At 67.2% G+C, this 27,039-nt stretch overlaps 1 protein-coding gene across 18 annotated transcripts in view; it reads left to right on the top strand.

The window, feature by feature from the left end:
• The window catches only part of NCOR2 (nuclear receptor corepressor 2), a 158,774-nt gene that overhangs the window by 70,095 nt on the left and 61,640 nt on the right, over positions 1-27,039 (top strand). For 14 of the 18 annotated variants that reach the window (XM_058281240.2, XM_058281249.2, XM_058281246.2 and 11 more), the window contains exons 9-15: positions 1,178-1,244; positions 4,696-4,868; positions 5,730-5,823; positions 8,125-8,303; positions 10,325-10,379; positions 13,243-13,341; positions 26,817-26,941. In XM_058281240.2, coding sequence (XP_058137223.1) covers positions 1,178-1,244; positions 4,696-4,868; positions 5,730-5,823; positions 8,125-8,303; positions 10,325-10,379; positions 13,243-13,341; positions 26,817-26,941 — 792 coding nt within the window. The remainder of the gene's footprint in view (positions 1-1,177; positions 1,245-4,695; positions 4,869-5,729; positions 5,824-8,124; positions 8,304-10,324; positions 10,380-13,242; positions 13,342-26,816; positions 26,942-27,039) is intronic. The other 4 variants (XM_058281238.2, XM_058281254.2, XM_058281253.2 and 1 more) reach the window with 2 other exon arrangements.

Below are 27,039 nucleotides of genomic sequence, written 5' to 3'. Positions count from 1 at the left end.
TTCAGGGACTTGAGACCAGGCAGCGGGGGTCCCGGTTGGAAACCGTAGCCCTCGGCGGGTGAGGCGGGCTCGGGAGGGTGTGGTGGTGGGGGTCTCCCCGGGGCCCCTGTTTTGGGGCGCAAGCCAGCCCTTCCGTCGCGCGGGTGGGGAGAGCGTCGGGCGCGCCTGCTGGCCCGTCGGCGCCTGGGCTGTTTGTCCCCCTCCTGCCCTGACCCGAGGTTGGGGTCCCTGGAGCGGCCCCAGGGGGGGAGGCTTGACCGTGGGGGTCACGAGGCCCCGGGAGCTGCTGTTGAGCTTCAGGGGACCTGGGCCCAGGTGAGAGTGTGAACGAGCCGGGGTTCCCCTGGGCAGGTGGACCACGCTGGGCTCCCCAGCACGTCCACTGCACACCCGCTGTGTGGCTGGGGGGGTCCTTCCTGCCGGCCCCGTGCTCCCTGCGCCTGTCTCTCCCGCCCCTCCCAGGATGTCCGTCTCGGGATATTGTCCCTCTCGGTCCCTCCGTTTCCCTCTTTGCCGCCCGCCTTTGCCCCCGGCCCCTGCGCCCGGCCTGCCGCCTTCTGGGCCGTGGCCTCCCTGTGGCCCCCGTCTCCCCTGTCCTTCCCTGAGCTGCCCGCGCCTTCCTCAGGCAGCGGCCCTGCCCTGGAGCCCGCGGTGCTGCCGAGACCCCCCTGGCGTCCTACCTGGCGTCGCCGCGAGGTGCCCCCAGGGGCTGCCCCGGGGCGTGGCGCCGGCCCCCCAGCGTGTCCCCGACTGTCTGCTCCTGGCGGCCGCGTAGGGTCCTGGAAGCCAGAGCCCAGCCCCGGGAGGGGGCACCGAGGCCCTGCCGCCCCCCCACCCCGTGTTCCCTGCAGCCGGTGCTGTTTCTCGGGGGCCCGTTGCTGTGGGCAGGTGTGGCCGGCGGGCGGAGGGCCGCCTCGACGTGCGTGTAGCATCGGCCCCCCGAGGGGGGGGGTCAGCCAACCCCCGCCTGAGCCCACGTCCGCAGACCCTTCTTGGCCTGAACGTGGGCGGGCGCCTCGGGGAGGGCGAGGAAGGATGCCCCTGGGCGGTCTGTGACCCCCTTTGAGGCGCTACGGGGGTCTCTTACCTGCCTGGGAACTGCTTTGGAAATCGCGGCAGCAGGGACGCGTCCCGACACCTGCGCTCCTGACGCCCGTGTGCTCTTTCCCCCGCGCAGAAACCAGGCTATGCGCAAAAAGCTCATCTTGTACTTCAAGAGGAGGAATCACGCCCGCAAACAATGGGTAAGTCCTCCCCGCCGCCCCCAAGCCCCCAGACCCGGAGGCTCGAGGCTGCTGGGGCCACACCTGCCGGACCCTGGGCGGGGGGGCACCTTGTCCCGGGCGTCTGGGCTTTGAAGGGCACGGCAAGGACAGCGGGAGGAAAGGGGAGGGACAGCAGCTGCTCCTGCAGCGGGCCCGCGGAGTCCAGGGCCGTGGCTCAGCCACTCCTTTCCCAGGAGGGCCTTCTCGGCGGGCGCCTCGGAGGGTGGCCGACTCGAGCCGCAGCGAAGGCAGGCTGGGAAGGACGAGAAATGACGGGAAAAATGCTGGTCTGGAAAATCGGGTATTAAACGCTCGTCAGAGAAGCCACGGGGGCTTTTCAGAAGGAAAGGAGAGAGCTGTCGGAGAGGTGGAGGGCCAGGGTGGGCTGAGCGGTGGGTGGCAGGGGCCCCTGGGCCACCGTGCCCTCGTCTGCAGCCAGGGAAATGAGGGTGCAAGGGCCGGTGGTGGCCACAGCTGAAGCGAATCCGCCGGTGCCAGTAGCTCCTTGTAGCACGCCCAGCGTCCCAGCCAGGCCAGGAGCGCCTGTGGCTGTGGGGGGGGGGGCAATGTGGGAATCACCGATTCTCTGGGGCGGTTAGGGCTGGGTGCTCGAGGGGACTGCCCACCAGGCCCCTCAGCCGTGAGGGGCAGGAAAGCCGACTCCATCGGGCTGGAAGAGTCAGGGAGTGCCTGTAGCTGAGAAGGCCCGTGGGAGTGGGCTTCAGAGAGGCTGGCGCAGGCTCCACCTGCACCTCGGCGCTGGGTTTTCAGCGGTGCAGGTTAGTGCGCCCACGAGCCGGGTTCCCTCGTGGTGCCCGAGTCCCCGCGGCAGGCCCGAGGCTTCTAGAGCCAGAGGCAGTTGTCCTTTCTCAGACCGTCTCCCGGAGCTCTGATTGGGGCAGCTGAGGGTCAGAGGGGACCAGTAGCCACAGCTGGGAGCTGGGCTGCCCTGCCCGCCTTGGGCACCTCAGGTCCTCTGAGAGCTGGGGGTGAAGGCGCCGACTGTGCCCTCGCCACCGGGTGGCTGAGAGCCGGCGGGGGTGGGCTGAGGCTGGGCAGTGGCCGAGCGTGGCCATACTGGGAGAGGGGCTGCCCGGAGGGGGCCGCCGCCTCAGGGTTCTTGGGCGGGAGGTGGCGGAGGCCGCTCCCGCGCAGGTGGGGGTGGGACTGGTCCGTCGGAAGGTGGGGGGCCCCGCGCCCGCAGCCTGGGCCCTTCGCGGCAGCTGGTGAGTGAGGAATCCGGAGGGTCCTCGTGCCCTGGCCTCCTCGCTGGGTTCGGGGACACCTGCTTCCGGAGAGGCCCTCCCAGGAGGCCTGGCACACAGCAGGTGCCATAAGTGCTGAAGTGGGACCTCACGGAACGTGAGGCGGGGGGGCTGCAGGCCCGCCACGCGCCTGCCTGCAGGGGCGCCCCAGGTGTGGCGTCGTTGAGCTCCTGCCGTGTGCCAGGCTCGCAGGTGCTGAGACACGGGCCCCGTTCTGCGCCCTGCAGGACAGGTAGATCCAAGTGTGGGCGGCCGGCGGCGACAGCCCGCGCCATTGCGGGCGCCTCGCGCGCTCTCACACCCTTAGTCCTGTGAGAGCAGCACTGTCCCCAATCCTGGTTTCCAGATGGGGAAACTGAGGCGCAGGGAGACGGAGCGCCCGGCCTGGGGTCGTGCAGCGGGAAGTGGGGAGGTCGGGATTTGAACCCGGGCCGCGTGGCTCCCGTGTCTGGGGGGAGCTCTGGGGTGGAGAGGCGGTTGCGCGTGTGCGGGGCTGGTGACAGGGGCCACCTGTCACTGTCGCTGTCGCGGCGAGGGCGGGCGAGGGGCGGGGCGGGGCTGGCCTTCCTCACGGGCCACGCGCCCTCCCGGGTGCCTCCCCGCGGGCTGACCTGGCTGTGCGCCAGCCTCGTGGGTGCACGTGTGTGCGAGCGTGTGCACGGAGGCGCGTGGGCATGCGTACGTGGGAGTGCGCCTGTGAGCGCAGGTGTCCACCTCTCTCCCCTGGCCCGTGGAGCGGCCGCCACTCACAGGACGCCGGTGGGGGGAGCTCGGGGCAGGCCCCAGCAGGCCGGGCGCGCAGGAGCGGGCGCTGCGTCTCAGCCGGCACGGCCGCTCGGGGTGGGAGCTGCGCTGCGCGGCCCTCGGGGGTCCCTGCCCGTGAGCCTCGGGCCCCGCCGGGCTCCAGACGGACGTGGGGACCCCTGTGGGCTGCCCTGCCGCCCTCCACGGGCCCGGGGGACCCCTGCTGGCTTTGTCCTCTCGCCGGCTGCCGCGGGCTGACCGCTCCTCGCCTCGCCCTGGTCTGCACGTTCTCTCACGCTCACCCGTAGGACGGGCCTTTCTGGAGGGGGGAGGGCTGGAGAGCCCCCCACTTGGCCGGGGGGCTCCGCTGGGCCCCTGTCCCGTCTTCCCACCCCCAGGGCCCTGGTGGTGCAGGTCCCCGGGGGCCGCTCAGTGGTGCCAGCCCGCGTCCCCGGGGGCCCTCGTCAGCTCTAGGCCGAGCGCCCCTCGTGGTCTGACACTGGCCTCGCCGGGTGGAGGTCACGGCTGTCCTTGGTCAGAAGCTGACGTGCAGGATGGGGGGCATCTGGGCACGGGGGCCAGAGGGGCCTCTCCCACTGCGCCGGGGCATTGAGCAGGCACTCAGGCAAGAATCCCAGACCGAGCCATCTGTCCACTGCAGCTGCTCGAGTCGGGGTGCTGGGGCCAGCGGCCCCCCACCTGCTCCAGGCTCTTGTCCCCTTAGAGACACAGAAGCCAGGCAGCCACGGTCCGGGCTGGGGAGGGGATTTTCCTTAAAGACGTAGGCGCAGGCTACAGCAGGCAGCACTGTGACTAGATGTGGAGAGGGACTTCCCTTTTTAGAAGATGGCAGATCCTCTTACCCAAGGGCTGCTTGGGTCTTTGTGCCGGCCTGGGGGTTGGGGGACGTTGCAGAGGCCGAGGCTGGGGAACGAGGAGCCGTTTAGAAAGCAGAGGCTTTCCAGAAGGCTGCCTCTTGGCCCAGCAGACCTCCTTGGGCAGTGCCACCCAATCAGCTTCCTGCGATGGTGGAATGTTCTCTGTCTGTGCTGGCTGATACGGGGGTGGCCGCTAGCCACACACGGCCACAGAGCACACGAAATGTGGCCAGACGAGGAAGCGGGATTTTACGTTTCGTTCAACTTTACCCTACTTAGGCTTACCAGCCTCGGGCGCCTAGCGTGACCGTGTGCCATGCCGGTGGGGCGCCACGCCGGCGGGCGCTGCCGAGGACCGGCGGCCCTGGGGTCTCTGTGACCGGGTGTGCCTGGCCTCCTGCCTGACCGTGTGTGTATGTCGCGCCTGCCCGCCTGCCGCGGGCGCCGCGCCGTGTCTGCCCGTGTGGGGCCTGCGGGGTGCCAGGGGCGCGGGCGGCGGGTGGCGGCCCCGGGACGGCCCCTCAGCGCCCCGTGCCCGCGCAGGAGCAGAAGTTCTGCCAGCGCTATGACCAGCTCATGGAGGCCTGGGAGAAGAAGGTGGAGCGCATCGAGAACAACCCCCGGCGGCGCGCCAAGGAGGGCAAGGTGCGCGAGTACTACGAGAAGCAGTTCCCCGAGATCCGCAAGCAGCGCGAGCTGCAGGAGCGCATGCAGAGGTGAGGCGCGCCCCCGCAAGGGCGCCCGCCCGGTGTGCGGAGACGGGGGTCTCCAGCGGGCACCCAGGCCCCCCCCCCGCCGTGTCGAGGTGGTCCATCCGGTGTATGGAGATGGGGGGGTCTCCAGCGGGAACCCAGGGTCCGCTCCATCCCCCCCGCCCTGTGTCAAGGTGGTCCATCCGGTGTATGGAGATGGGGGGTCTCCAGCGGGAACCTGGGGCCCGCGCCCCCCCCCCCCGTGTCAAGGTGGCCTGTCCTGTGTGTGGAGACGGGGGGTCTCCAGCAGGCACCTGGTGCCCGCGCCCCGCCCTCAGAGGCCTCACTGCCTCACTGAAGGCCGGCGTGGAGCCTGGGTGCGCGTCCATGGTCTTGGACCCGGTCGCTGTGCGGCCCTGAGGCGCCTCCGTTTCAGCTCCCTTGCTGGGAAGCGGGGTCACGGCGCTGGCCTCCCCCGGGGGCCGTGGGGACGGCGCCGTGGGTGCTGGCAACAGGAAGCTGTGGCTTCTGTCGTCACAGACGAGGCGATAGTTCATTAGGAAGAGAAAGGGCTTCTACCACTTCCTGAACGCTTCACAACCCGAATCTCATCGAGAGTAACCCCAGGAGCCGGGGGCCGCCATACCCCGTGCTATGGGGGAAACTGAGGCACGGAGAGCAACTCGGCCCCAGAGCTGGCAGAGCTGGGGTTGAGCCACGCCGGTGGTGGGGTGTCCAGGGGAGGGCAGGGAGCCCACCTCCAGGCTCCTGGGTCCACGGGGGTGCTCCGGGGCCACCCTGGGTCCTGGGCCCACCCGGCCTCTGCCGCGCCCGCCGCCCTCGGCCCCTGGGGTCGGTCCTGAGCCTGCCCCTTTCGTCCTCCAGCAGGGTGGGCCAGCGGGGCAGCGGGCTCTCCATGTCGGCCGCCCGCAGCGAGCACGAGGTGTCGGAGATCATCGACGGCCTCTCGGAGCAGGAGGTGAGACGGGGCCCGGGCGGGAGGGACTTCACCCCGGGTGACGTAGCGAAGGCGCTTGCTCCCTGGGCGGGACTGGCAGGCGGCGGTGGGGACCCTTACCCACCCCCGGGGAGGGGGGGCGAGCGGAGGGAGGGGAGCCCGGGGGAGGGGCCGCCTGTGTGACGGGGTCGGTGGCTCCACACGGGGAGGGAGCTGGGGAGCAAGGCCCCCCGCTTCTTGCTTCTCCCTCCTTCTGCCTTCTTTTGGGGCCGAGCCAGAGGCAGGCCTGCCCGGGTGCTGGGTCCACAGCGCCAGCCTCCCAGCACCTGGAGCTGGGCTGGGGGGCACGGCGGGGTCAGGTGGAGAAATCCCGGCAGGCCGGCTGTCCCCACGCTGGGGACCATTCAGTGGGAAGCCCTGCCCTGCAGCTTTCTCGCCGGCCTCCCGGGGGTCCTGGACGGCTGTGGTCAGCCTTGGTGGTCCCGGTGGTCCCTGGTGCCCAGAGACGGCCCGGAAGCGGAGAGCAGAGCCTCTTCTCCTGGGAGAGCAGTGATGCCAGCCTGTCCCTTCTCGGGTCTTTTGGGTCTGGTGGCCACCACGACAGTGCCTGCCCCGTGTTCCCAGCCAGTGAGGGAGACGCGCAAAAGAGGGGGGCCTGTTCTCCCTCCTGGGACTCTCGTCCGGGGCACGGGCTCGTCCGCACGGGACGTTCACGTGGCTGCGGCGCGGTGCGGTAACCAGCAGCTGCACGTGGCGTTTAAACTCCAGTGAATCAAAATGAAATAAAGCGATCCAGTTCCTTAGTTGCAGTGCCTGCCTTTCAGGTGCTCAGTGGGTACGTGTGGACAGAGTAGGTAGCTGACATCTCCATTGTCACAGAACATTCTAGCACAGGGTACCGAGGCCGCTCCTTCTCAAAGCGAAGGGCATGAGAGCGCCGAGGGCCAGTGGGCTGGACTGCAGAGTCACAGCCCCTTGAGGTTCCAGCTGAGGCCACCTGGCCGCCCAGGAGCCTGCACGTTGACCCACGTGCTTAGATGCGGGGAATTTGGTTACTGTGGGCAGAAAAGGGCTTTTTTAAAAACCTCCTCCCACTACGTCTTGGTTCAGACGATGTCTGGGCACTAGAGAGCGCGTCTCGGGATGCCTTCTCCTCCGGCTGGGACCGCGTGGCCTCGAGTGCGCCGAGGCCGGGGCTGTGAGAACGTCCCGCTGTGCTGGGGACACCCTGGAGGCAGGAGGCGGGCAGCCCTTCCCGTGGTTCCTGGCACGATGGCCACGGGGTGTGGCCTCTGGCTGGATGGCCCGTCCCCTCCCATCCCAGAGGCCCAGTCCCCGGGCTGGCCTCAGGAGGCTGCAGAGGCCTCGGGGAGGCGGGGGCGCCGTGTGTGGGGCTGAAGGCTGGAAAGGAACTGTGGAGAAGCTGGAGGCTGCCCCGAGCTCCCCTGGACCGCAGTGAGGCCGCGGCCTGGGCAGGAGAGAAACTGGGCTCCTTCCGGGAGCTTCCAGCGGTCTGAGCTCGTGCCCCGTGTAGAAAAGGCAGGAAGGGCAGCTGGTGGTGCAGCTGAGCCGGGGTCCTGCCGCCCCCAGAACCGCTGCCGTGTCCCAAGACCGCCAGGCAGGGTGGGGAGGCTCGGTGTCCAAGGGTCGGAGCCCTGCCTGCCCTGCGCGTCCTGCCAGCGAGGAAGGGGCCAGGAGGAGGGCGCTGGGCCGCAGCGGCTTTGAACTCGCTGACCTCGGCCGGGCCGAGCCCTCCCTGCCTCCAGAGGGTGATGAATGGCCCGTCGTGCACAGCTGCAGGGATTTGGGGACATGGGCCCAGCCCGGTGGCAGCTCTTAACTGCCGTCCTGTTGCGTTTCCGTGGCTGGGCAGGTGCTGTCCCAAGCGGGCCTGCTCCAGGGAGCCGACGTGGGGGCTGTGTGCGGTGGGTGGAGGGGGGTCGGGGGAGAAGGGGCCCTGGGGTCTCCCCTGGGCTCTGAGCATGAGGCAGCCTGTCCCCGCTCTCGCCAGCTGCGGGCTCTGTCCCCAGGCCGCCCGCGTGCCCTCTGCTCTGGGCACCGGCGCCTGAGCTAGCCTGGCCCGCTGGCCCGCACCTCTTTCCTGCCGCGTCTTATGGCGCTTGTGCTCCCTCGCGGCACGTGGTTCGCCGCCCTCCCCGCCGTGCCCCTTCCTGGGGCGGCGTGTAAGCCCCCGCCCCCAGCAGGGCTGCTCCTGCTCTCCCGGGCTCCCGTCGTCCCTCTCCTGCCCCAAACGTGCACGCTCTGCGCTCACCGGGGCCCCCGCCCCCTGACCCCGGCCCCCCGCTCCCCGTTCCCCCCCAGAACCTGGAGAAGCAGATGCGGCAGCTGGCCGTGATCCCCCCGATGCTGTACGACGCCGACCAGCAGCGCATCAAGTTCATCAACATGAACGGGCTCATGGACGACCCCATGAAGGTGTACCGGGACCGGCAGGTCATGAACATGTGGAGCGAGCAGGAGAAGGACACCTTCCGGGAGAAGTGAGTCCCCGGCGCCGCGGCCGGCCGGGGCCTGGGTGTGCGCTTCCCCTGGGGGCAGCCCTGGCCCGCGGGAACGTGGCCGGTGCGCGGGCTGGGCCGCTCGCTCTTTGTCCCAGCCCGCGTGCGCCCGTGGCGTCGGGGAGGCAGGGGGAGCCCTGCGGCGGCCGTGCCTGCCGCCAGCTGGAGGAGCGGCATCTCGGGGGCCGTCCTGGGGGGCCCGGCTCATGAGTGCACGAGAGGCCGGCTCCCCGGGGCCCGGGGCTGTGTCTCCAACGCCCGTCACCGCAGTTGACCCTCGAATCAAGTCCTCCTTGGGACGTGTGTTGCAATTTTAAATAGTTGACATGACTGTACAAAATAGCCACGGGCACTAGGAATTCCTGTCACATTAGGTATTTTTAACAACACCCCTTGTACGTTTTTAATATCTTTGTTTCCCAGAAAGGAGAGATTTGGGGGTGCTTTCTGTGGCTTCTGATTTTCTGGAGATTTCGGGCTGCTCTCGAGGCCCTTGATGATGTCATGCTCGATTCCGGAGCTGGGGTCGCGGGCGCTCGGGCTGGGCTGAGGTCTGCCTCCGGGAGGCTGGCCCAACTTTGGTCCCGGCTGTGACGGAGTGTGGCACCCTGTGACCTCCAGGGGGTGGTCTCGGTGTGCCCCTCATCTGCAGAGGAGCTTTCAGCTCACGGGGCTTTGGAGGGTCACGGGACCGCGGCCCGGAGCTCCACCGCTTACCGTCTCCGTTGCCTTGAGCAAGCCACTTTCCCGCTCCGAGCCTCAGTTTCCTCATCCACAAAATGGGTCGAGCCGTAGGATCCCCCTCGTTCGGCTTCCGGGAGGTGCCCAGTGCCTAAGTGCTCAGTCGTTGTCCTGGGGCACAGGAGAGGGAGCGCAGGGGGCACAGGGGGAGGCGGTCACTCCCAGTTGGACTCCTGGGGCCCCCGTCTTTGCCTGGGGAAGCCCCAGTATGGATTTGGGGGGTGGGGGATTAGGAAATGTTGCGTGGGCAGGGCCTGGAGGGGAAGGGCCTGGGCTGGCCCCGCTTTGCGAGCCGCGTGAGGCAGGTCCCAGGCCGGGAAGCCCGCCACCCCGCAACCGCCTGTTCCTCGGGGAGAGGAGAGGCCATCCTGGCGTGCCGGTGGCTGGCCGGGGAGCCGGGGCACCCGCGTCCGGCCATCTGGAGGGCCAGTCGGGGCCAAGGCCGGGGCCTGTGCCCAGCCCCTCGGTGGGGGCCCACGGCCCCTGCCTTGCTAGCGGCCGCGCTCCCCGCGGTGGCGCGGCCCGGGGACGGTGGCCCGGGCTGGGCCGGGGCCAGTGACTCACCCAGCATCCGTGACCCACATCTCCGCCCCCGCCGCTGGCGCGCTCCCGCGGCCCTGACATTTCAGCCGGGCCTGGCGCTTTCCCAGTAACCCCCCCCTGCTTTGCAGGAAGCCCGTTGGCACGGCGCCAGCCCCCCCCCCCCCCCCCCCCCGCCAGCCCCCTCCGGTCTCAGCCGGCTCCTGCCGCCTCCCGGGCTGCCCCGTCTCCTCCCCGCCTCCCCGTGGCCTCTGCAGGGCCCGCTCCCTCCTCTCCGGGGCGCCCGACCGCGGTGCGCACTGGGACCCCGTGGCAGGGCCCGGCCGCGTTCCCAGGCAGGCCGTGGGTGCCGTGGGTGGGTGAGGCCCAGCTTCCCAGGCCCAGCCAGAGACCGAAACAAAGCCCCGTTTTGGAAGGGGGGGACCCCACCGAGAGCTCCGCGGAATGGCCTCATTTTCCTGGAAGCTGCCTCCAGCAGGACAAACAAATATATTTTCAAAGGCGCTGAAGCCGGTGACTCACTGCAAGCGCCGCCCTCTCTTACCCCCATCCCACCCCGCCCGCCGCGGCCCTTCCCACACCCCCTCGGGTTTAATTGCTCCGAGTGGGGCGGTGCCCGCGAGCCGGGGCAGCAGCGGTGGCAAGCGCCCTCGAGCTCGGCGGCCGCCAAGCAGGGAAGCCCCCCTCCGCCGCGTCTCACGCCTGCCCGTCTCTTCCCACAGGTTCATGCAGCATCCAAAAAATTTTGGCTTGATCGCGTCGTTCCTGGAGAGGAAGGTGAGCCGCCGCCCCGCAGCTCAGCAGCCACCGCCCGGCCCCCTCCCGGGGCACCTCCCGGGCTCCGCGAAGGACCCCTTCCCTCCCACCAGGCCTTGCCTGCCCGAGCCCTGGCTTCAGCCCTTGGTTCCTTGTTCCCTCCATCCCTCCTTGCCCCTTCCCTCCCTCCCTCCTTCCCTTCCTTCCTTCCTTCCTCAGCAGGCCCCGCCCCAGGTCCGGGCCATGGGGGCGGAGCATCAGGTTGCCTGAGCGTCAGTGACTGCCCAGGCGGGCGTCCGGCCTCCCCAGGGCCGGTGCCCAGGGCTTGCCCTAGGCTGCTCACAGGTGGCATTGACCATCCTTGCAAATTCCCAGGGCTTTTAGAAACGGCGCTGCACTGGCTTCCCGCTTATAGCTCCACCAGCCAGCGCGGCCTGGATGGAGGCACCTTTCGAGGTCCATCCAATCGTCACTGTGTGGTTTTTTTTTAAAGATTCATTTCTCTCCCCCGCTCTCTGCATCCATCCACTGCACTCTCTTCTTTGTCCACTTCTGTTGTCAGCGGCATGGGAATCTGTGTTTCTTTTCGTTGCGTCATCTTGCTATGTCAGCTCTCCATGTGTGCAGCACCATCCTGGGCAGGCTGCACTTTCTTTCGCGCTGGGCGGCTCTCCTTATGAGGCGCACTCCTTGCGCGTGGGGCTCCCCTACGCGGGGGACACCCCTGCATGGCACAGCATTCCCTGCGTGCATCAGCACTGCGCATGGGCCAGCTGCACATGGGTCAAGGAGGCCCGGGGTTTGAACCGCGGACCTCCCATGTGGTAGACGGACGCCCTAACCACTGGGCCAAGTCCGCTTCCTGACTGTGGGATTTTTAACACCCTGGAGTCCAAGCCAGTGTGGGGCTGAGTGCCCATCCCTTGGGACAAACCTTTGTTGTAGAACTGAACTTGGACTTCACTTTGCCCCCAAACCCACACCCGGGACAGCTCCCGTCCTTGCTCCAGCTCCAGAGTAGTGAACCTGTCAGCTCACCCACAGGCTGTGCCACACCTGGCGAGGCTGCAGGTCGGGGAGGAGGGGCCCGGGGCTGGGACGAGGCTGGACGCGTGAAGGGCGGTGGGAGCCAGGGGCTCCTGCAGTGGCTTTCCATTTCGGGGGGTTCCAGCAGCTGCCCCTGAGTCAGTTTTCTCAGACACGGGGGGACGTCCGCCCGCGGGGGGCCCTGCCTGCCCACAGCTTGGCCAACGCTCTGCTCAGAGAGGCCTTAAGTTGTGGGAGGGAGGTGGGGGGCAGGGACGGTTGGGAGCAGGATCCAGGGGTCATTTTCAAGAACAGCAATCGTTCCCAGCATCTGTCCTTACTGAGCTGGTGATCGTAGAAGGAGGGAGACGCCAAGGAAAAAATCTCTCCCTGCCTGAAAAACCAGTGTGGAGCAACAGCCCTGAAACAGCCTTTCTTCTGCGCTGGCCGCGTCGCCCCCGGGGTCTGGGCAACCCAATAGGCTTGAGGTGCGGGCTCCCTGTGTCGGAGGGACGGTGCCTTCGCCATTGGAATTGAGCAACACTGTGGGGGAGGAGGGAGTCGGAACTCTCTTCACCAGGGCTAGACTTGGTGGTGTTCTCTGGCCAAGCCCAGCCTGAGGCTTAGAGCTCCCAGAAGTCTCCGGAGCGGGAGGTTGCCAGCTGAGAGGCCCTGGGGGGCAGCGTGTCCTGCTAGCGAGGGAGGCCAGGGACAGGGCAGCCGTGGGGGACCCAGCCAGCCTGCACCCCATCTGAAAGTGACAGCTGCTGCTCAGAGCCAGGCCGCCGTCCCCCAGAGCAGGCAGGAGGCCTCCTGCAGCCCGAGGCGAGGCCGGGCACCCTCGTCGGCCTGATGGGCAGAACTGGAGTCTAATTATGAAATCTGTCTTTGGACCGCCGGGCGGGTTCTGTAGGCGGTCCCGGTTTAGACTGGGGACGGCCTCTTGCAGTGCCGTCTTGGGGGGCTGCTGGGGGCTTCTCTTGAGGACGTTGGGAGGGTCGAGGCCCAGCCCACCTCTGCAGCCAGCACACCTTGTGGAATCACCCCTCCCCCCAGACCAGGCCCCAGCGTGGCCCTGGCCTCGCGCAGCCCAGAAGCTCTCACGCCCCATCGCTAGCAGCCGTCGGCATGACGGGCCATCTCCTGAACCCAGCTCTGTGCCCACAGCTGGCAGGCAGCAGCCAATGGGAGCCGCCAGGTGCTTTCTGAGGGTGCCCCTCTGTGCAGGTCCCATTTGATCAATGATGTTACTGTGGTTCAGGGAGAGTGGGGCGCTGACCCAGCAGGTGGCACAGGGGCTTCAAACCCAGGTCCATGATGAAAAGGCCAAGGCGAAGAAGAGAAGGAAGTTCGAGCGGCAGAGTCGATGGGCCCAGGCGTCGGTCCCAGTGAAGTGGGCTTTTCTGAAGCCTGGACGAGATTGTTGGAGGCTCCGGAGGACAGGGCGGAGGAGGCTGGAGAGGGTGGAGACCCAGGTGTGGGGTTCGAGATGCTTCGGGCTGGCCAGGGAGAGGCGGCGGTAGCCGGCCGTCGTTCCTCGGCAGGAACGCAGCAGCAGGCAGTGCTGCTGAAGGGATTTCTTTGCCGGGCACGGTTCTCCCTGCTTTACGTGGGTGTCTAAGTACCTAGTATTCAGGTATTTGGCCTTCATAACGGCTCTTGGGATTGTGAAGTATGAGCTATTAGTATTCCCCTTTTACGCTGAGGAAACTGAGTCACGGAGTGGGTCGGTTTTCCTGCCGTCGCTCATCCAGCGGGTGGAAGAGCCAGGATTGGAAGCCGGCAGTTGGCTCCGACCCCTGCTGCACTCGCCCACGCTGCACGGCGCTCAGCGTTCTTTCCTGTCTCTCTCTGGCAGACGGTGGCTGAGTGTGTCCTCTATTACTACCTGACCAAGAAGAATGACAACTACAAGAGCCTGGTGAGGCGGAGCTACCGGCGCCGCGGCAAGAGCCAGGTGAGGGGTGGGGGTGACTCTGCGCCACCTGGCTCCCAGCATGCTTGGGGGCCAGCTCCCAGCATGCTCCACAGCCAGTTCTGGGCATGCTCGGCAGCCGGCTCCCAGCATGCTCCACAGCCAGCTCCCAGCATGCTCCACAGCCAGTTCTGGGCATGCTCGGCAGCCGGCTCCCAGCATGCTCCACAGCCAGCTCCCAGCATGCTCGGTGGCCAGCTCCCAGCATGCTCCGTGGCCAGTTCCCAGCATGCTCTGCGGCCGGTTCCCAGCATGCACGGCAGCCGGCTCTGCACTGGCTTGCCATGTAGCCCAGACCTGGCTCCCTCCATCGGGCTTCCCTTAGCGGGGGCTGCCCCAGGGAGACCCTCTGGGGGTGTTCACCCTGCCCGGCCTTGGCGAGTCAATCCTAGTAGCAGAGGAGAGAGCTGGGGAGAAATGGCTGCTTCTCTTCTCAGCCTGGAAAACTCTGGAAACCCCTGGCCTGGAGACCTGCAGTCGGCACGGTCAGAAGGCCCCATTCCCAAAGCTAGGGCTGGCTTCCGTGATGGTGTGTGGCGCTCCACAAACGCATGTTTAGTTCAGAAACGTTGTGTTTATTTCAGTACATATTTGGGGAAAAAAATAGCACTTTAGCCTGCCGTTTTTTGGCCTCGTTGCTTAGGGTAAGACTGGAAGAGATTGTCGAAGGCCTCCAGCTGGTAGGGAAGAGGAGGCTGGAAAGAGAATGGTTAGAGCAGGGGTCTGCAAACTGATTGACAGGCTGTGTGTGGCCCACCACCTGTTTCGGTGAATAAAGTTTTATTGGCACACAGCCACGCCCATTTGTTTACATAGCGCCTGTTTGCTTTCATGTTACAATGGTGGAGGCGAGTAGGTGGAGTCGAGCAATTTGCAGCTGATGCCGCAAAGCCTAAAATTAGTTATTCTGGTCCTTTCCAGCAAAAGTTGGCTGACCCTTGAGTCAGAGGAAGGAGCTGGTTTAAAGCGGCTTTCTGTAAGTGAAGATGATGTGGGGAAGTGCCATGCATTGTAAAAAAAGGGGTTCCAGAGCGCCGGGAGTTTGGGAGGCAGAGAGGCTTCCGCCGCTGGGCTGCTGAGCAGCGGCTCGGAGCCCCTGCTGAGGCTTCCCGGGAGGAGCGGGCTGGCCATGACAGGGGATTCTGACTGGATGCCGCGGAAGCACTTGGGAGCCACTGCGAGATGCCGGGTCGGCGCAAGTGGAGGCATTTCCTGCCCCGGGAAGATCTCTGCAGATGGGGGGGAGCCCGGGGGAGAGTGGGAAAGTAGGATAAACAAGGAGGCAAACCTGCCGACGGGGAGACTAAACAGTCCCTCGCTGCATTCCGATCAGCAGGTGGAAATGACCGTGGCCTCATGTGTTCAGCCTCGGTGTGGCTCCTGGAGGGGTGGCCACACTGGGTCATGGACAGGGCTTTCCCGTCCAGTTCTGTGCAGCCCCAGTCACCGGCTTGCTGTCTTGTCTAACAGACGTGGAAAACCTAGGCTTAGTGGACCGAGGCCGTGTATTTCCATAGACCTTGCTGTGGCATTTTAGAAATTCCAGTGAATTCAGGAATTTTCTAGATGGAGAGGCAAAAGCTCGATGCCAGGCAGGGACCATAAATATGCCGAGGCAGGAGGCAGTAGGGAGTGGTGGGGATTCCGGTGAAAAAGAGAAGGAGCTAAAGGCCATTGCGTTTCAGAGTGTTGCTGGACATTTGTTGAGCACCTGCTGTATGCCAGTTCACTGCTAGTGCCCACAGACCACTCCCACTGCCTCTGTGGGGCCAGTGAGGGTGGGCTCGAGAGGACCTTGCTGGGGGCTCTGGAGGGGAGAGGGTTCCAAGTGAGATGGGGTCAGATGGGACCAGCGCCCTCTCTCCTTGGGCTGAGAGCTGTGCTTGCAGAGGGAGGCGGGAAGACTGTGGGCGTCAGCTATGGAGGGGGGTGTCCCGGGATGACTTCTGGGGGCAGGGAGGGCCAGGGCCCCGGCTCTCCAGCCATGCTGCCCTCCCTTCTGCTCTGTGCTTTTTAATGCCTGACTTGTTGGCTCCCCCACCCGTTGGGCATTTATTGTGTGCCAGCTGTGTGCTGGGCACTCGGGCCCGTGCTGGTTGAACAGGAGGTGTAAACAGCCCATTCCCACACGGCACGGCCAAGGTCTGCTGGAGGGGCTGCGGGCGCCCAGTGGGGGTGCGTGTGCGGCGAGGGCCCTGAATTCCCCACAGGGTTAACGCGCCCCAAAGATAAGGTGGAGGAGGAGCCCCGCGGGTGGGCAGGGTGGGGGTGAGCATGTCCTAGGCTGGGAACAGCACGTGCAGAGGCACAGGGGCGTGAGAGCGAGTGCGGTGCCCTCGGGAGCAGCGGGAAGCTCGGGGGCCTTGCCACGGGGGCCCCAGTATACTGGGCTTTAAATGAAAGAAGAAACGGAGACGAACTTTCTTTCACTCTTGTGATGAGTGAGCAGATGTTTCCTTACCTGACAGAAAACAAGTGAGCAAACGCAACGATAAGCGGCAAGTCCTTTATGGTTCACTGTTGAGGAGGCAGTAGGGAGTAGTGAGGCCTGTAGCAAACTAGAGAACGGGTGTCCAGTCTCAGCTCCCATTGATTCTTGCCAGGGGGCCCTGTGCCACCAGATCTCCTGCGTGTTCTCATAAGCGGCAAGTCTGGATCTATGTGAAAATTGCTGGATTTAAAAAATCTCAAATCATACTTAAAAAGAAATAAAAACCAAACTTGCTCTGTAGGCCACACACCTATTATGTGACAGTGGGAATCTGCTCCCAGCCCCCACTTTCAGCGCTCTGGGAAGAGTGTGTCGGCCGGCGCTGGTGGGCTCTCCTTCTGGTCCAGCAGGCGTCCCTGGTCCCTGCTCCCAGGCTGGAGAGTGTTCTCCTGGGCCCTGCCTCTCGGGGACGGAGGGGGAGGCAGGCGGAGGCCCTTCCCACGCGCCTTTGGAGTTGGGACGCCTTCAGGGCCGGCCCACTGCTCTGACCAGCTGGGGCAGCTCGGGGGGGTGGCCTGGCGTTTCCATGTGAATCCTGGGACAGCTTCCGAGCGAGCCGGGGGCCCTGCCCTCCCCACCGCCCGCCAGCCCTTTCGGTGAGTGTGGACTCGGGTCCTGAGCCTTGCTCGGGGCCGTAACTCTCCTCGAGGCCCACGACAGCGTCATAAACCGCAGGAGCAGGCCTGCAGCCTGTCTGGATTTGAGATGAGCTCTGCAGCGGCCAGGGCTGCATTATCTCTCTCTGGTTTTATGAAGCCCGTGACCTTGTGGATAAATCTGCTGGTGGGGGGTGCCGGCGGCCTGACACGGAGTAGGCTGGGCCTTCTGCTCGGCGGGCGGCTGGTCTCTGGGGCCGAGAGGAGTGCAGCTTCTCCAGGAGAGATGGGGAGCCCGGGCCTGCCCCCAGAAACGCCAGGAGAAGATGGGGCTCGAGGGCAGGCCGTGGCGCTCGAGGCTGGGGGGTGGACGCTCTGTGCGGGGCCCGGTGGGTGTCCTATCCTTGCTTCTGGCCCATGGCCCCGGCCTCCACTCCCAGCCTGCCCTGGGTTATTGGTCTGCTCTTCTCTCCTTTCAGAGGAGCTTCTGGAAAACGGAGCCCAGCCCTTCCCCGCCAGCGCAGAGCTGACCCCTCCCCTCCCAGGCTGCCATGGGAAGATAAATAGGCAGGACGTCCCGCCTTGGAGGTCTGGGGGTCGGGCGTCGGCTGCTGGAATGCGCCGTCCCCCCCACATCCTCCCAGGTGGACGGAGGGCAGGGCAGTGGGGTGTTTACTCCTCGCGGCGAAGGCCGCGCACTCCCCTGCCCGTCCCCTCGCTCAGGGGCCTGGGCTGTCTTGGGCTCTATTTGCCGGGCACCTCGTGGGGGCCGTGGGCCGGTGCGAGTCCAGCGAGACGTTGGGGCCCCGCCGGGTGGAATTCCGAGGTGCCCAGGCCTGCGGTGTGAGGGGACAGCACTGCTGCTGGCCACTGTGGGGGGAGCAGGGCCAACACTGACGACAACGACAACGGCAGTGACAGTAGCAGGGCCCTTCAGCGGGGCTCGACCCGTGTCACCTGCCGGCGGCTGTGTGGGAGAGGCACTGCTCTTGCCCCAGTTTTCAGAAGAGGAAATGGGGCCCGGGGAGGTTCGCTGAGGCCCCCGCTCTTACAGGACAGGCCCCGGGTGGGAACCCAGCGCGCGGCCGGCGGGGCCCGGGGCCACCGGGGTCCCTCTCTCGGCGTCATGCCGTCTTCACGGTCTTTCGAGGGCTGCCCCCCTGGGCCGTGGCGGCCTGTGGGGCTCCCAGGGTTTGGCTGGTGCCGGGCTCTGTTTGATCAGGGTGGACACCAGATGGGGGTCAGGGGCGACACCCCTGGAAGGGGTCAGACCGTGGGGTGGGCGCTGGGCTCCCTTCCCGCACCCGTGCCCCCGCCCCGTGACGCCGTCCTGCAGGCCTGTCCCCCGGCAGCTCTGGGGGGCCCAGGCGCTGGCGGCGCTTGGCCTCTCCCCTCCCGCTCCGCCTGTGCCTCTGCCTCTGAGACCAGCTGCTCCCGGGCCCTTCTTTTTTCCGCCTGTGGCTCCCACTCTCCGTTGCCCTCGCAGGCCCTCGGGGACCCCAGCCCCGCACTCTCCCCGCCTCACTCCTGGGTGGCCACGGCGAGGCCCTGGGGCCTGTGGTCCTGGCCCGGCTCCCGTGGCTGTTGCTGAGGCCCGGCCTCGAGCGGCCCCGTGTCTGGGGACAAGGCCAGGCCGCACGCACGGCCCTGCTGCCGCGGCTCCAGGGGGGTGGCTGATGCACGGGACGTGCGTGGTCAGAATGCGGGCATTTACTTAGTGCCTGCTGCATGCCTGGGTGACCAGCCGTTATGCTGGGAGGCGTAGGGACCAGCATCTGTCGGGAAACCAGAGTGGCGTGGTCGGCCGAGCCCGGCCATCACAGCCACAGACCGTGGCGGTGAGGAGCCCCCGAGGCAGACGCAGGGGGCACTGCCTGGCGTGGTGAGCGGGCTGCCCGCCTTCCCTTGCCCTGCCTCCGACTGTCCTCCAGGTTCCATGACGCCCCTGTCACTTGTCTCCTGAGCTCGGGGAGGGGGACACCTCTGATGTCCTCCCACTCGCCCGCCTCTCCCGTGCCTCCTTGGGTGGGCGTGAGACGGGCAGCGAGGCTGTGGTGGGCTCCAGGCTCCAGTCCCGACGTCTGGGGGGTCGGGGACCCACCCGCTGGCGGGAGACGAGGTTCCTGGCGTGAGGCCGCCTCCCGCCCCCGCGCAGCGCCGCCGTCCTGCCCCAGCGCGGCCCGTGCCCTCAGCTGGTGACCCCGGCCTCCCGCTCCCACTCGGGGGTGCAGGGGCGTGTCCTGGGCCGGCTTCCCCAAGTCGTGGTTCTGAGACAGGTGGGGCAGCAGGTGTGGCTGTCAAGCATGAGCGAGCTTCAGAATCCCCCAGAAGGTTTGTGCAAACACAGGTTGCTGGGCCGCCCCCCTTGGGAGGTCAGGCGCCGGAGAATCTGCATTTCTAGCCAGTTCCTGAATGGAGCCTGTATTAGCCAAAGGGGTGCTGAGGCAAAATACCAAAAATTGGTTGGTTTTTTTGAAGGGTATTTATTTGGGGTAGGAGCTTACGGACACCAGGCCATAAAGCCTAAGTTACTTCCCTCACCAAAGTCTATTTCCACGTGTTGGAGCAAGATGGCTGCCGACGCCTGCCAGGGCTCAGGCTTCCTGGGTTCCTCCCTTCCTGGGTCTTGCTTCTCTCTGGGTTGAGGGTTCCTCTTTCCCCAGGGCTTGCTCCTTCCTGGGGCTGGCTTCTCTTTCCTCTGTGAGCTGACTTCCCAGGGCTCCAGCCTGAGCCTTCAGCATCAAACTCCAACATCAAACCCCTCCACTCTGTCCTTTGCCATGTCTTTTATCCGTGATTCCCACCCACCAAGGGGTGGGGCCTCAACGCCCTAATGACACGGCCCAGTCAAAGCCCTAATCATAACTTAATCACGCCCAGGTACAGACCAGATCACAAACGTAACCCAGTGTCTATCCTTGGAGTTCCTAACCATATCAAACTGCCGCAGAGCCGAAGTCACCAGCCACGTGGCCAACACGACATTCACTGGGACGGTCCCGGGGATCAGCCCCCGCGGAGGGGAGCAGGACAGCAGAGGGGTAAATCGAGTCCAGGCAGGCTCACTGGCACCTCGGCTCACCCCGTGGTGGACTCTGGGGCAGGAAATGGCCCTTCCAGGTGTCCACAGTTGGCCCGAGAGGCCTGGGCCTCACGCCTGCCCCATGCTGTCGTGGGCCACCGGCCTCCCCAGGAGAGGCCTGATCTCAAGGGGGGAGGCTGTGAGCCACGGGGGGTGCCTGCAGGGGCGTGGAAGGCAGATCTGGCCGTCCCCCACCACGTCCATCCCAGGCTAAGTGCTTGCCTCGGTGCCAAGCTCTGCTCTCGAACGGGCGCCCCCTGCCCAAAGCTCCCCGCAGTGTGTGCCCCCAGACAGCGCCACCACCCAGCTGGTCGAGCCACACCCCGCCCCGTCCAAGCCCCTCGGGCTTAAGGACTTACCCGGTGTGCCCTCCCCCTCGTGTCTCTCGTCTTTCCCTCCGTTTCTCGTTTCTGTCTGTAGGTCTCTGTGTCTGACCATCTGTCTCTCCCTCCATCTCTGCTCTCTTCTGCCTGATTCCAGTTCCCCCCGCCCCTGCCCCCCCCGCCCCTGCCCCCCCATGCCTGCCCCTGCGCCCGCCCCCACCCCCGTGCCTGCCCCCGCCCCCACGCCTGCCCCCTGTCCCTGCCCCCGCGCCTGCCCCCATCCCCGCCCCTGCCCCCCCATGCCCGCCCCGCCCCCACGCCTGCCCCGTCCCCGCGCCTGCCCCCGTCCCCGCGCCTGCCCCTGTCCCTGCCCCTGCACCCTGGTCTCTGTCTCTGGCCCCCGTCCTCCCTGCCCCCATCCTCTGGGGCTCCCCTCCCTCTCCCTCCCTCCCTTTTCGCAGCTCTGCTCCCACGCCCGCCTCTGCTGAGGGTCAGGTGGCCTTGCCCGGCCGGCTGGGCCCTGCAGAGGCCCCCACACTCGGGCAGCGTGACCGGGAAGGCCCTTCCCAGGCCTGGGCAGGCAAGTGCCAGCGCACAGAGGCCGGGCCGCCATGCCACGGGTGCCGGGGTCCAGGCAGGCTTTCCCCTGGCAGCCGAGGAAGCCCTGGACAGCTCGCCGCGGTGCATTCGGCCGGGGAAGCCTGGTGCACCAGGCCCGGTGAGCGGGGGCGGGGGTGTGAGTGCGAGCAGGAGCGGGGGCGTGAGTGGGCATGGGCGTGAGTGGGGGCAGGGGCGTGCATGGGAGTGTGGGTATGAACGGAGCGTGGGCATGCGTGGGTGAGCAGGGGTGTGAGTGGGTGTGGGTGTGAGCATGAGTCGGGTGGGGGCGTGAGTGTGGCCAGGGGCATGGGCAGGGCCAGCAGTGTGGGCGTGAGCGGGGGCTGGAACCTGGGTGGCTGGGCCAGGGTGCATGAGCCGGGCCTCCCGCCAGGGTGCTCGGATTTCTGGGGGCCCCGGCCTCGGGGGGGTGGCTGCCTCTCGGCCCAGCTGGGGCGAGCTGGCCGGGCGGCCTGGGCTCCAGGCTTGGGGCCCAGGAGAGCCAATGTCCCGATTGCCCACCCGGCTCGTGCTGAAGGGGGCGAAGCGGGCAGGGGGCCCTGCTTTCGGGGCGGCAGCTGGGAGGGGACCCCGGGAGGTGGGGCCGTGCCCTCGGGTGGAGCAAGCGGGCCTGCCGCTGGCGAGCGGGCGAGCGCGGCCTCCGCGAGGCCGGGGCGGGGGCCTGGGCCCTGGCTCGCCCCACCCGGCCCTGGCAGACCACATCAAAGGGTGGGAGGAGAGGCGGAGAGCGGCGCAGCCTCCTGCGCAGCACAGCCTGCGGGGCGCGGGGCGGGGTGCGGGGGGGGCGCTCGGCGGGGGCCGTCGGGCTGTTCGGGAAGCAGTTACCAGAACAGCGGGACGTCAGCCTGCTCGGGAGGGGCAGCAGGGGGCCGTGGGCTCCCCGCCAGCAGCGTCCTTGGAGTCCACTTTGTAGTGTCGCAGAGCCGTCATTCTAGGCGGTTCCACCACGAGCACGCGAGGCCCCCGGACCTCGTGCGGGAGAAGAGGGGACGCAGTACGTCTGCAGGGTGCTTTGAGGGCCTCTTCCAGGCTCCAAGACAAGGCAGCCAGGGTGAAGGGCCATCCAGGGGGCCCTTCCAGGGAGCTGGTCCCGGGGGAGGTGCCACTTGGCTGTAACCTGGACGGCGAGCAGGAGCCAGCTGGCAGGGGGAGTGCACAGTGAGGACAAAGGCCCTGCGGCCTCTTCCAGGAGGACGTGGGGAGCGGCCCTCGGGAGCTGGGAGGTGGCAGGTGGGTGACCCGGCCAGGGGGAGGGGACGTGGGTTTTATTCCCCAGAGAGGCAGGGTGTGCTGTCTGATTTAAAATCGTGCCCTTGGCTGCCACGACCACGGGCCTCGCGCTGGCTGGCCTCGCGCTGGTGTGGGCAGAACACGCATCCACGGGCGTGTGTGCCAGGTACCGCCTGCGTCCTGCTGACACCCAGCCGCACACAGAGGTGTCCTCCTGTGCGTTGAGCGGCCGGTCCCCTGGGGAAGCCCCCATTGCACCGGTTTCCCCCGTGTCACGACTCCCGCCATGCCCAGTTCTGAGCCCCAACGTGACGTCGCTGAGTGTGCATCCGGGAAGGGACGCGCGCAGCCCGTTCTTACGTGCCCCCTCAGGCACTACCTCAAGAGCAGAGGGCGAAGCTGAGGGTGTGCGCCACGTTGCAGCGCCTTTGGACTTGCCGTGATTTCCTGCGCTATGCCTCCCGGGTTTGAGGTTGACGTCACGGCGGTGCTCGGCGGCTGCCTGCCGGGTTCCCGCACGTGTGCGTGTGCCCTCGGGAGCCGGCTCCGGGCTGTGTGTGTCTTGCAGAGGCGCAGCTTCCTGTGGCACCCTCGGGGGTGTTCTCCCAGGGGCACAGAGGAGGTGCCGGAACCCCAGCGCCTCGGGGAGTCCTCCGGCCTCAGCTCTGACCCCTGGGCCCGCTTCTCTTCAGGACCGTGGGCTCCCAGGGACCCCCAGCCTCCTGGGGCTCCTCTCCCCCACTGCCAAGAGATGGAGGGTGTTTCGAGGGCAGACCCTCGTGAGCCTCCCTTGCAGGGGGCACCTGGCAGGTAGTAGGTGCTCAGTAAACTGTTGGTTGCCTGGATGAATGAGCTTGTGCTACAATGTGGCTGGGTGTCGGGAAGTCCCCATGACACCCCCTGCAACCTCGGGATACCAGCCTCAGAACCCACACCATCCTAGCCGGGTGGATGGCACTGCCTGCTCGCTTTCCTCTCTGCCCTCGCCCCCGAAATTGCCCTCCTCCTCCCCTTGACCCACTCCCAGATGACCCTGCAGCACGGCAGGCAGGTGCTCCCGCCCGCCTGCAGCCCTCAGGGAGACGCCCGCAGTGGCTCTCGCTGCGTCCAGGATGGGCGGCGCCCACACTCCTGCCAGGGCCAGCCCTCCAGCCGCGCCCCCGGACGCCTTTCGGTCAGCACAGCGGGTGTTGCTCCACGCCTGGCCTTCGCCCACGCGGCTCCCGTCCCCGGAAGTGCCCTCCCTCGCCCTGCCCTTCCAAGAGCCTTTCTGGACGCACGCCAGGCCGCTTGGCTTGCTGGAGCCTCCTCCCTCGTCCCCAAGCATAGGGCGAGTCACAGCCGTACCTGCCTCGCGCTGGTGTCCTTTAAAACTCCTGGTCACAGGAGCCTCCGTCTGCCCTGGTGGTGTTTCTTAGTGGCGTTTTTTGTTGCTGACGTAAGCGCATGCGCCATGTGGTTGATACAGCCTCTTTCTGGGGCCTGCTGTCGCTCTTGGGGACTCGGGACATGCTTTTGGATGGAATGAACAAGGGGGTGACATGGCTTGGTGGCAGTGGGGGTGGGACCAGAAATGCTGCGTGGCCTTGGGCAAGTTACACAGCCTCTCTGAGCCTTTGGAGTCTCATCTTAAAACAGATAGTGCCAGGGTCATGGGAGGATTCAGCTAGCAGGGAAGACGTGGCAGAGGAGGACCTGGCTTCCGGATCTGCCCGGAAAGCGTCTGCCCGTGACTGATGCTGCCCGTCCCACGCTCTCGGCCCGGGGCTGTGGTCACAGCACAGGCTCGGGGTTACCAGTGGCAGGTCACCATCCACACACGAGGTGGCCGACGGGACCCTGTCCTCGCGCCTCGGCAGCAGAGGAGGCGCCTTTGGGACCTGAACCGATGTCCCTGGCCAGCCACAGATGGGGTTTTCCGCAGAGCCGTGCTGTCCCGGGGCCCTGGTCACGAGGCCCCCTCTCGGGCTGGCCGGTGACGCGACCCCCTCGTGAGCCCTGGCGGCAGCAGGCTTCTAGTTCTTTCTGTGCGGCTCCGGTCCTCCCAGATCCCCCGGGCTAGGGTAGAGGCTTCCACGGACCTCCGCGGCCAGCGGCACGTCCTCGGGTGCTTGGTGGGATGAGGGGCCTGAAAGCCTCCCTGTGCAAGGTGCGGTCGGGGCTGGCAGCATCCGCCTGACCTGAGAGCGGGAGACCCCAACCCCATGGCTTCGGGATCTGCATTTCCCAGAACCCCCGGGGGTTGGGGTTTTTGCTTTTTCTACTTCTGTTTATTTATCCATGGTGGTTTTTGTCCCTGCCATAAACATACAGCACAGAGATAATAGTTAAGAGCCATAGTTCTGTGTATCAAGTGTTTGTTATAACGGGGATCTGTGTTTGAGGGCCCTGGGCTAGTGCAGGGGTGGCCAGCGCTGGTTTGCTGCCTTTATTTTGTAAATAAAGTTTTATTGGCACTCGGCCCCACCCGTCTGTTCTGCATTGGCCGCGCCTGCTGTCCTCCATCGGGCAGTGCTGGCCGGCTGCCGCCGAGCCCGTGTGGCCTGCAGAGGCCGAGCCGGCTGCCAGCTGTCCTGCCAGATGGTCTGCTGGCCCCTCCCTGGCCTGAGCAGCGGTTCCCAAACGGGGCCGCCATCGGAATAAGCTGGGAATTGAGAAACCCCAGGTGCCCAGGCCCCACCCCGCCGCTGGCCGTCCCTGGGCCGGGAGCTCCCCCGCTAACCCTGCTGTGTGGCCATCCAGCTCGGGGGGCAGCCCTCAGGTTGCCGGGCGCCTGGAGGGGAGCTAGACGTGGGGACCTCAGCCCGGCGTGGGGACCTCAGCCCGGCACAGGGCGGCTCTGAGCCAGCCGCGCCTCCTGTGCCCTGTGGGCCAAGCAGGTGCTGCTCCTGCTGGAAGAGGTTTGAGGGGAGCCAGCTCCTTGGCGGGGGCCGCGAGCAGGCCACGGGTTCTGTGCGATGGCCCGGCCCCTGGGCGGCGGGGCTGGGGGGACGCGGGAGGTCTACCAACCCCTGCCCTGAGGGTCTGCAGGCTTGCCTGGGGCGGGGGGGGGGAAGTACGCGCAGGTGCCCTGCTGATGGGTGCTTGCAGCTCTGCCCCCGGCCAGTCCTTGAAGGGTGGAGGAGGCAGGTCGGGTGAGCGAGGGCAGAGGTGGCAGGAGGTGCGGTCGGGGCAGAGCCGGGCCCCAGGTTTGAATCCTGGCGCTCCAGTTTGATAATATACCCTCTTGACCTCTTCTGTAAAATGGGAGCACAGTGGATGTGGCTAGAGATGGTGGAGCAGGGCCTGCCCCGTGGCGCTGAGATGTCAGTAGTTGTCGGTAGTGTGACGTGGATGGCGGTGGTCCAGGGCGGGGCTGGCAAGGGGCAGGACCCTGGCTCCCGAGGGGGTGGGGGTGGGCAAGGCTGGGCTTGGGGATGAGAAGGGCAGGCACCCGCCTGCTGCCCCCGCCCGCCAGCCTCCCGGGCTCTGCCCCGGGGGCCTTGCCTCTCTCAGCCCCAGGTCCCTTCCCTGTGGGGTGGGGCGCTGACCGCTGCACTTTCCTCTCTGCTGGGGTGGCGTTAAAGGGGACAGTGCACTGAGCTCTTGGTCCCCAGGGGTGCCCACCGAGGCAGCTGTAGCTGTTCCTTTCCTCCTCGGGGTTCTGCGCGTCCCTGGGGGATTCGGGCTGGGTGACGTGGCGAACCCAGCGCAGGGCCGGCGCCCAGTAAGCGCTGGGGAGACGCAGGCCTCGGGGGTGTGTCTCTGTCGGCCCCCGTCCTCCTGGGGCCCCTCCGAGGACCCGGCAGGTGGTGGTGGGGAAGGCTCAGCTCGGAGCCTGGCCCTGGTGTGTCCGTCCGCCGGCACTGGCCGTCGTGGCCACAGTGGCCGTGGTGATGGGTGGCGTGGCTGGGCTGTGGAGCCCTGGGTCCTGGCCGCTCGGGCCTTGGCTGCTTTGTGGTCCCAGGGTGAGGTCCCCAAGGGGCGCGCAGCCCCAGGCTGGATCCGGGGGGGAAGGCTGGGCGGGGCTCACTGGGGCCCCTGCCCCAGGGTGAGGGGGCGCGACGGGAGGAAGGCGCAGAGGGCAGACCTGTGCAGGGCTGAGAAGGGGTGGGCTGGGGAGAGAGCCTCCCCGCTACTCCCCTCCCCCTCCCTCCCCTCCCCTCCCCTCCCCTCCCCTCCCTTCCCCTCTCATCCCCTCCCACTCCCCCCCCCCACTCCACTCCCCTCCCTCCCTTTCCTCCCCTCCCTCCCCTCCCCCTGTCATCCCCCTCCCACTTCCCCTCCCTCCTCCGTCTGGATGTTTCTTTGGTCTGAAGGTGGCTGTGCCTGTGCTCTGGGTCCCCGTTTCAGCCTTTCTGGGGGGCAGACGGCCTGGTCTTGGTAGCAGCCGGCAGGCGGGCCTCGGGGCCTGGGAGAACGACTGCGCCCTCCAGACACAGGGCGGGAAGAGGCCGGCGCCAGCTGGCTCCTCCCCTGCCCGCGGAGACGAGGCGGCTGGGGTGGGGACCTGGGGGAGAAGAGGGCCCGGCAAGGGCGCTGTGCGGGGCTCCCCGACTGGCCCTGCTCCCCTTGCTTTGGGGGCTGGCGTAGGGGAGGCCAGGCCCCTGTGGGCTGTTGCCCTAGCAGAGCCTGTCCTCCCGCAGGCCCCATCCCACCCGGGCGCTCGGGACAGCTGAGCTTGTCCCACCACCTCCCATTAGACAGGGATGTGGGGGATGGCCCGAGGTGTGCCGGGGCCACCAGGGCACCTCCCCTCCTCCAGCCCCCGCTGCCCTCCTCGGTGGCTCCTGGTGCCTCACTAGAGCAGCAGGAGCACAGAGAGGCTGAGAGCCTCACCCAGGGCTGCACAGCCGCCTCATGGGAGGGGCGGGGACCAAGCCCGGAGCTCTTAGGGTGGTGCCTCCCACACCTCGGCTGGCGATGCCAGCCCCCCAGGCCTGAGGGCAGAGCGCCCCCCCAGCTGAGGCCCGCGGGTCCCGCTCGCCCGCACCCCGCTCCCCGGAGCCCTGCGCCTGCAGCCCCCCCCCCGCCTGGCTCGGCTCTGCGCCCCGCGCCCCCAGACTCCCGCCCAGGTGCAGGGGCACCTGCCTGACTGCGCGCCTCTCTTCCCTCCCCACTGGCTGCCCCCGGCCTAGCAGCAGCAGCAGCCCCCGCAGCAGATGCCCCGGAACACCCAGGAGGAGAAAGAGGAGAAGGAGAAGGAGGCCGAGAAGGAGGAGGAGAAGGCAGACGTGGAGAACGACAAGGAGGAGCTCATCAAGTAAGGGCGGTGCGGGGCGGCCCTGGCGGGCGGGGACGGGCTGTGGGGCGGCTGCAGTGGCCTGCCAGCAAGCGTCTGTCCCGGCAGCCCCTTCCGGA

Source organism: Dasypus novemcinctus, chromosome 19 (assembly GCF_030445035.2).
Source record: "Dasypus novemcinctus isolate mDasNov1 chromosome 19, mDasNov1.1.hap2, whole genome shotgun sequence".
Classification (NCBI taxonomy): Eukaryota; Metazoa; Chordata; class Mammalia; order Cingulata; family Dasypodidae; genus Dasypus; species Dasypus novemcinctus.
This window is presented reverse-complemented; position numbering and strand designations above follow the sequence as displayed.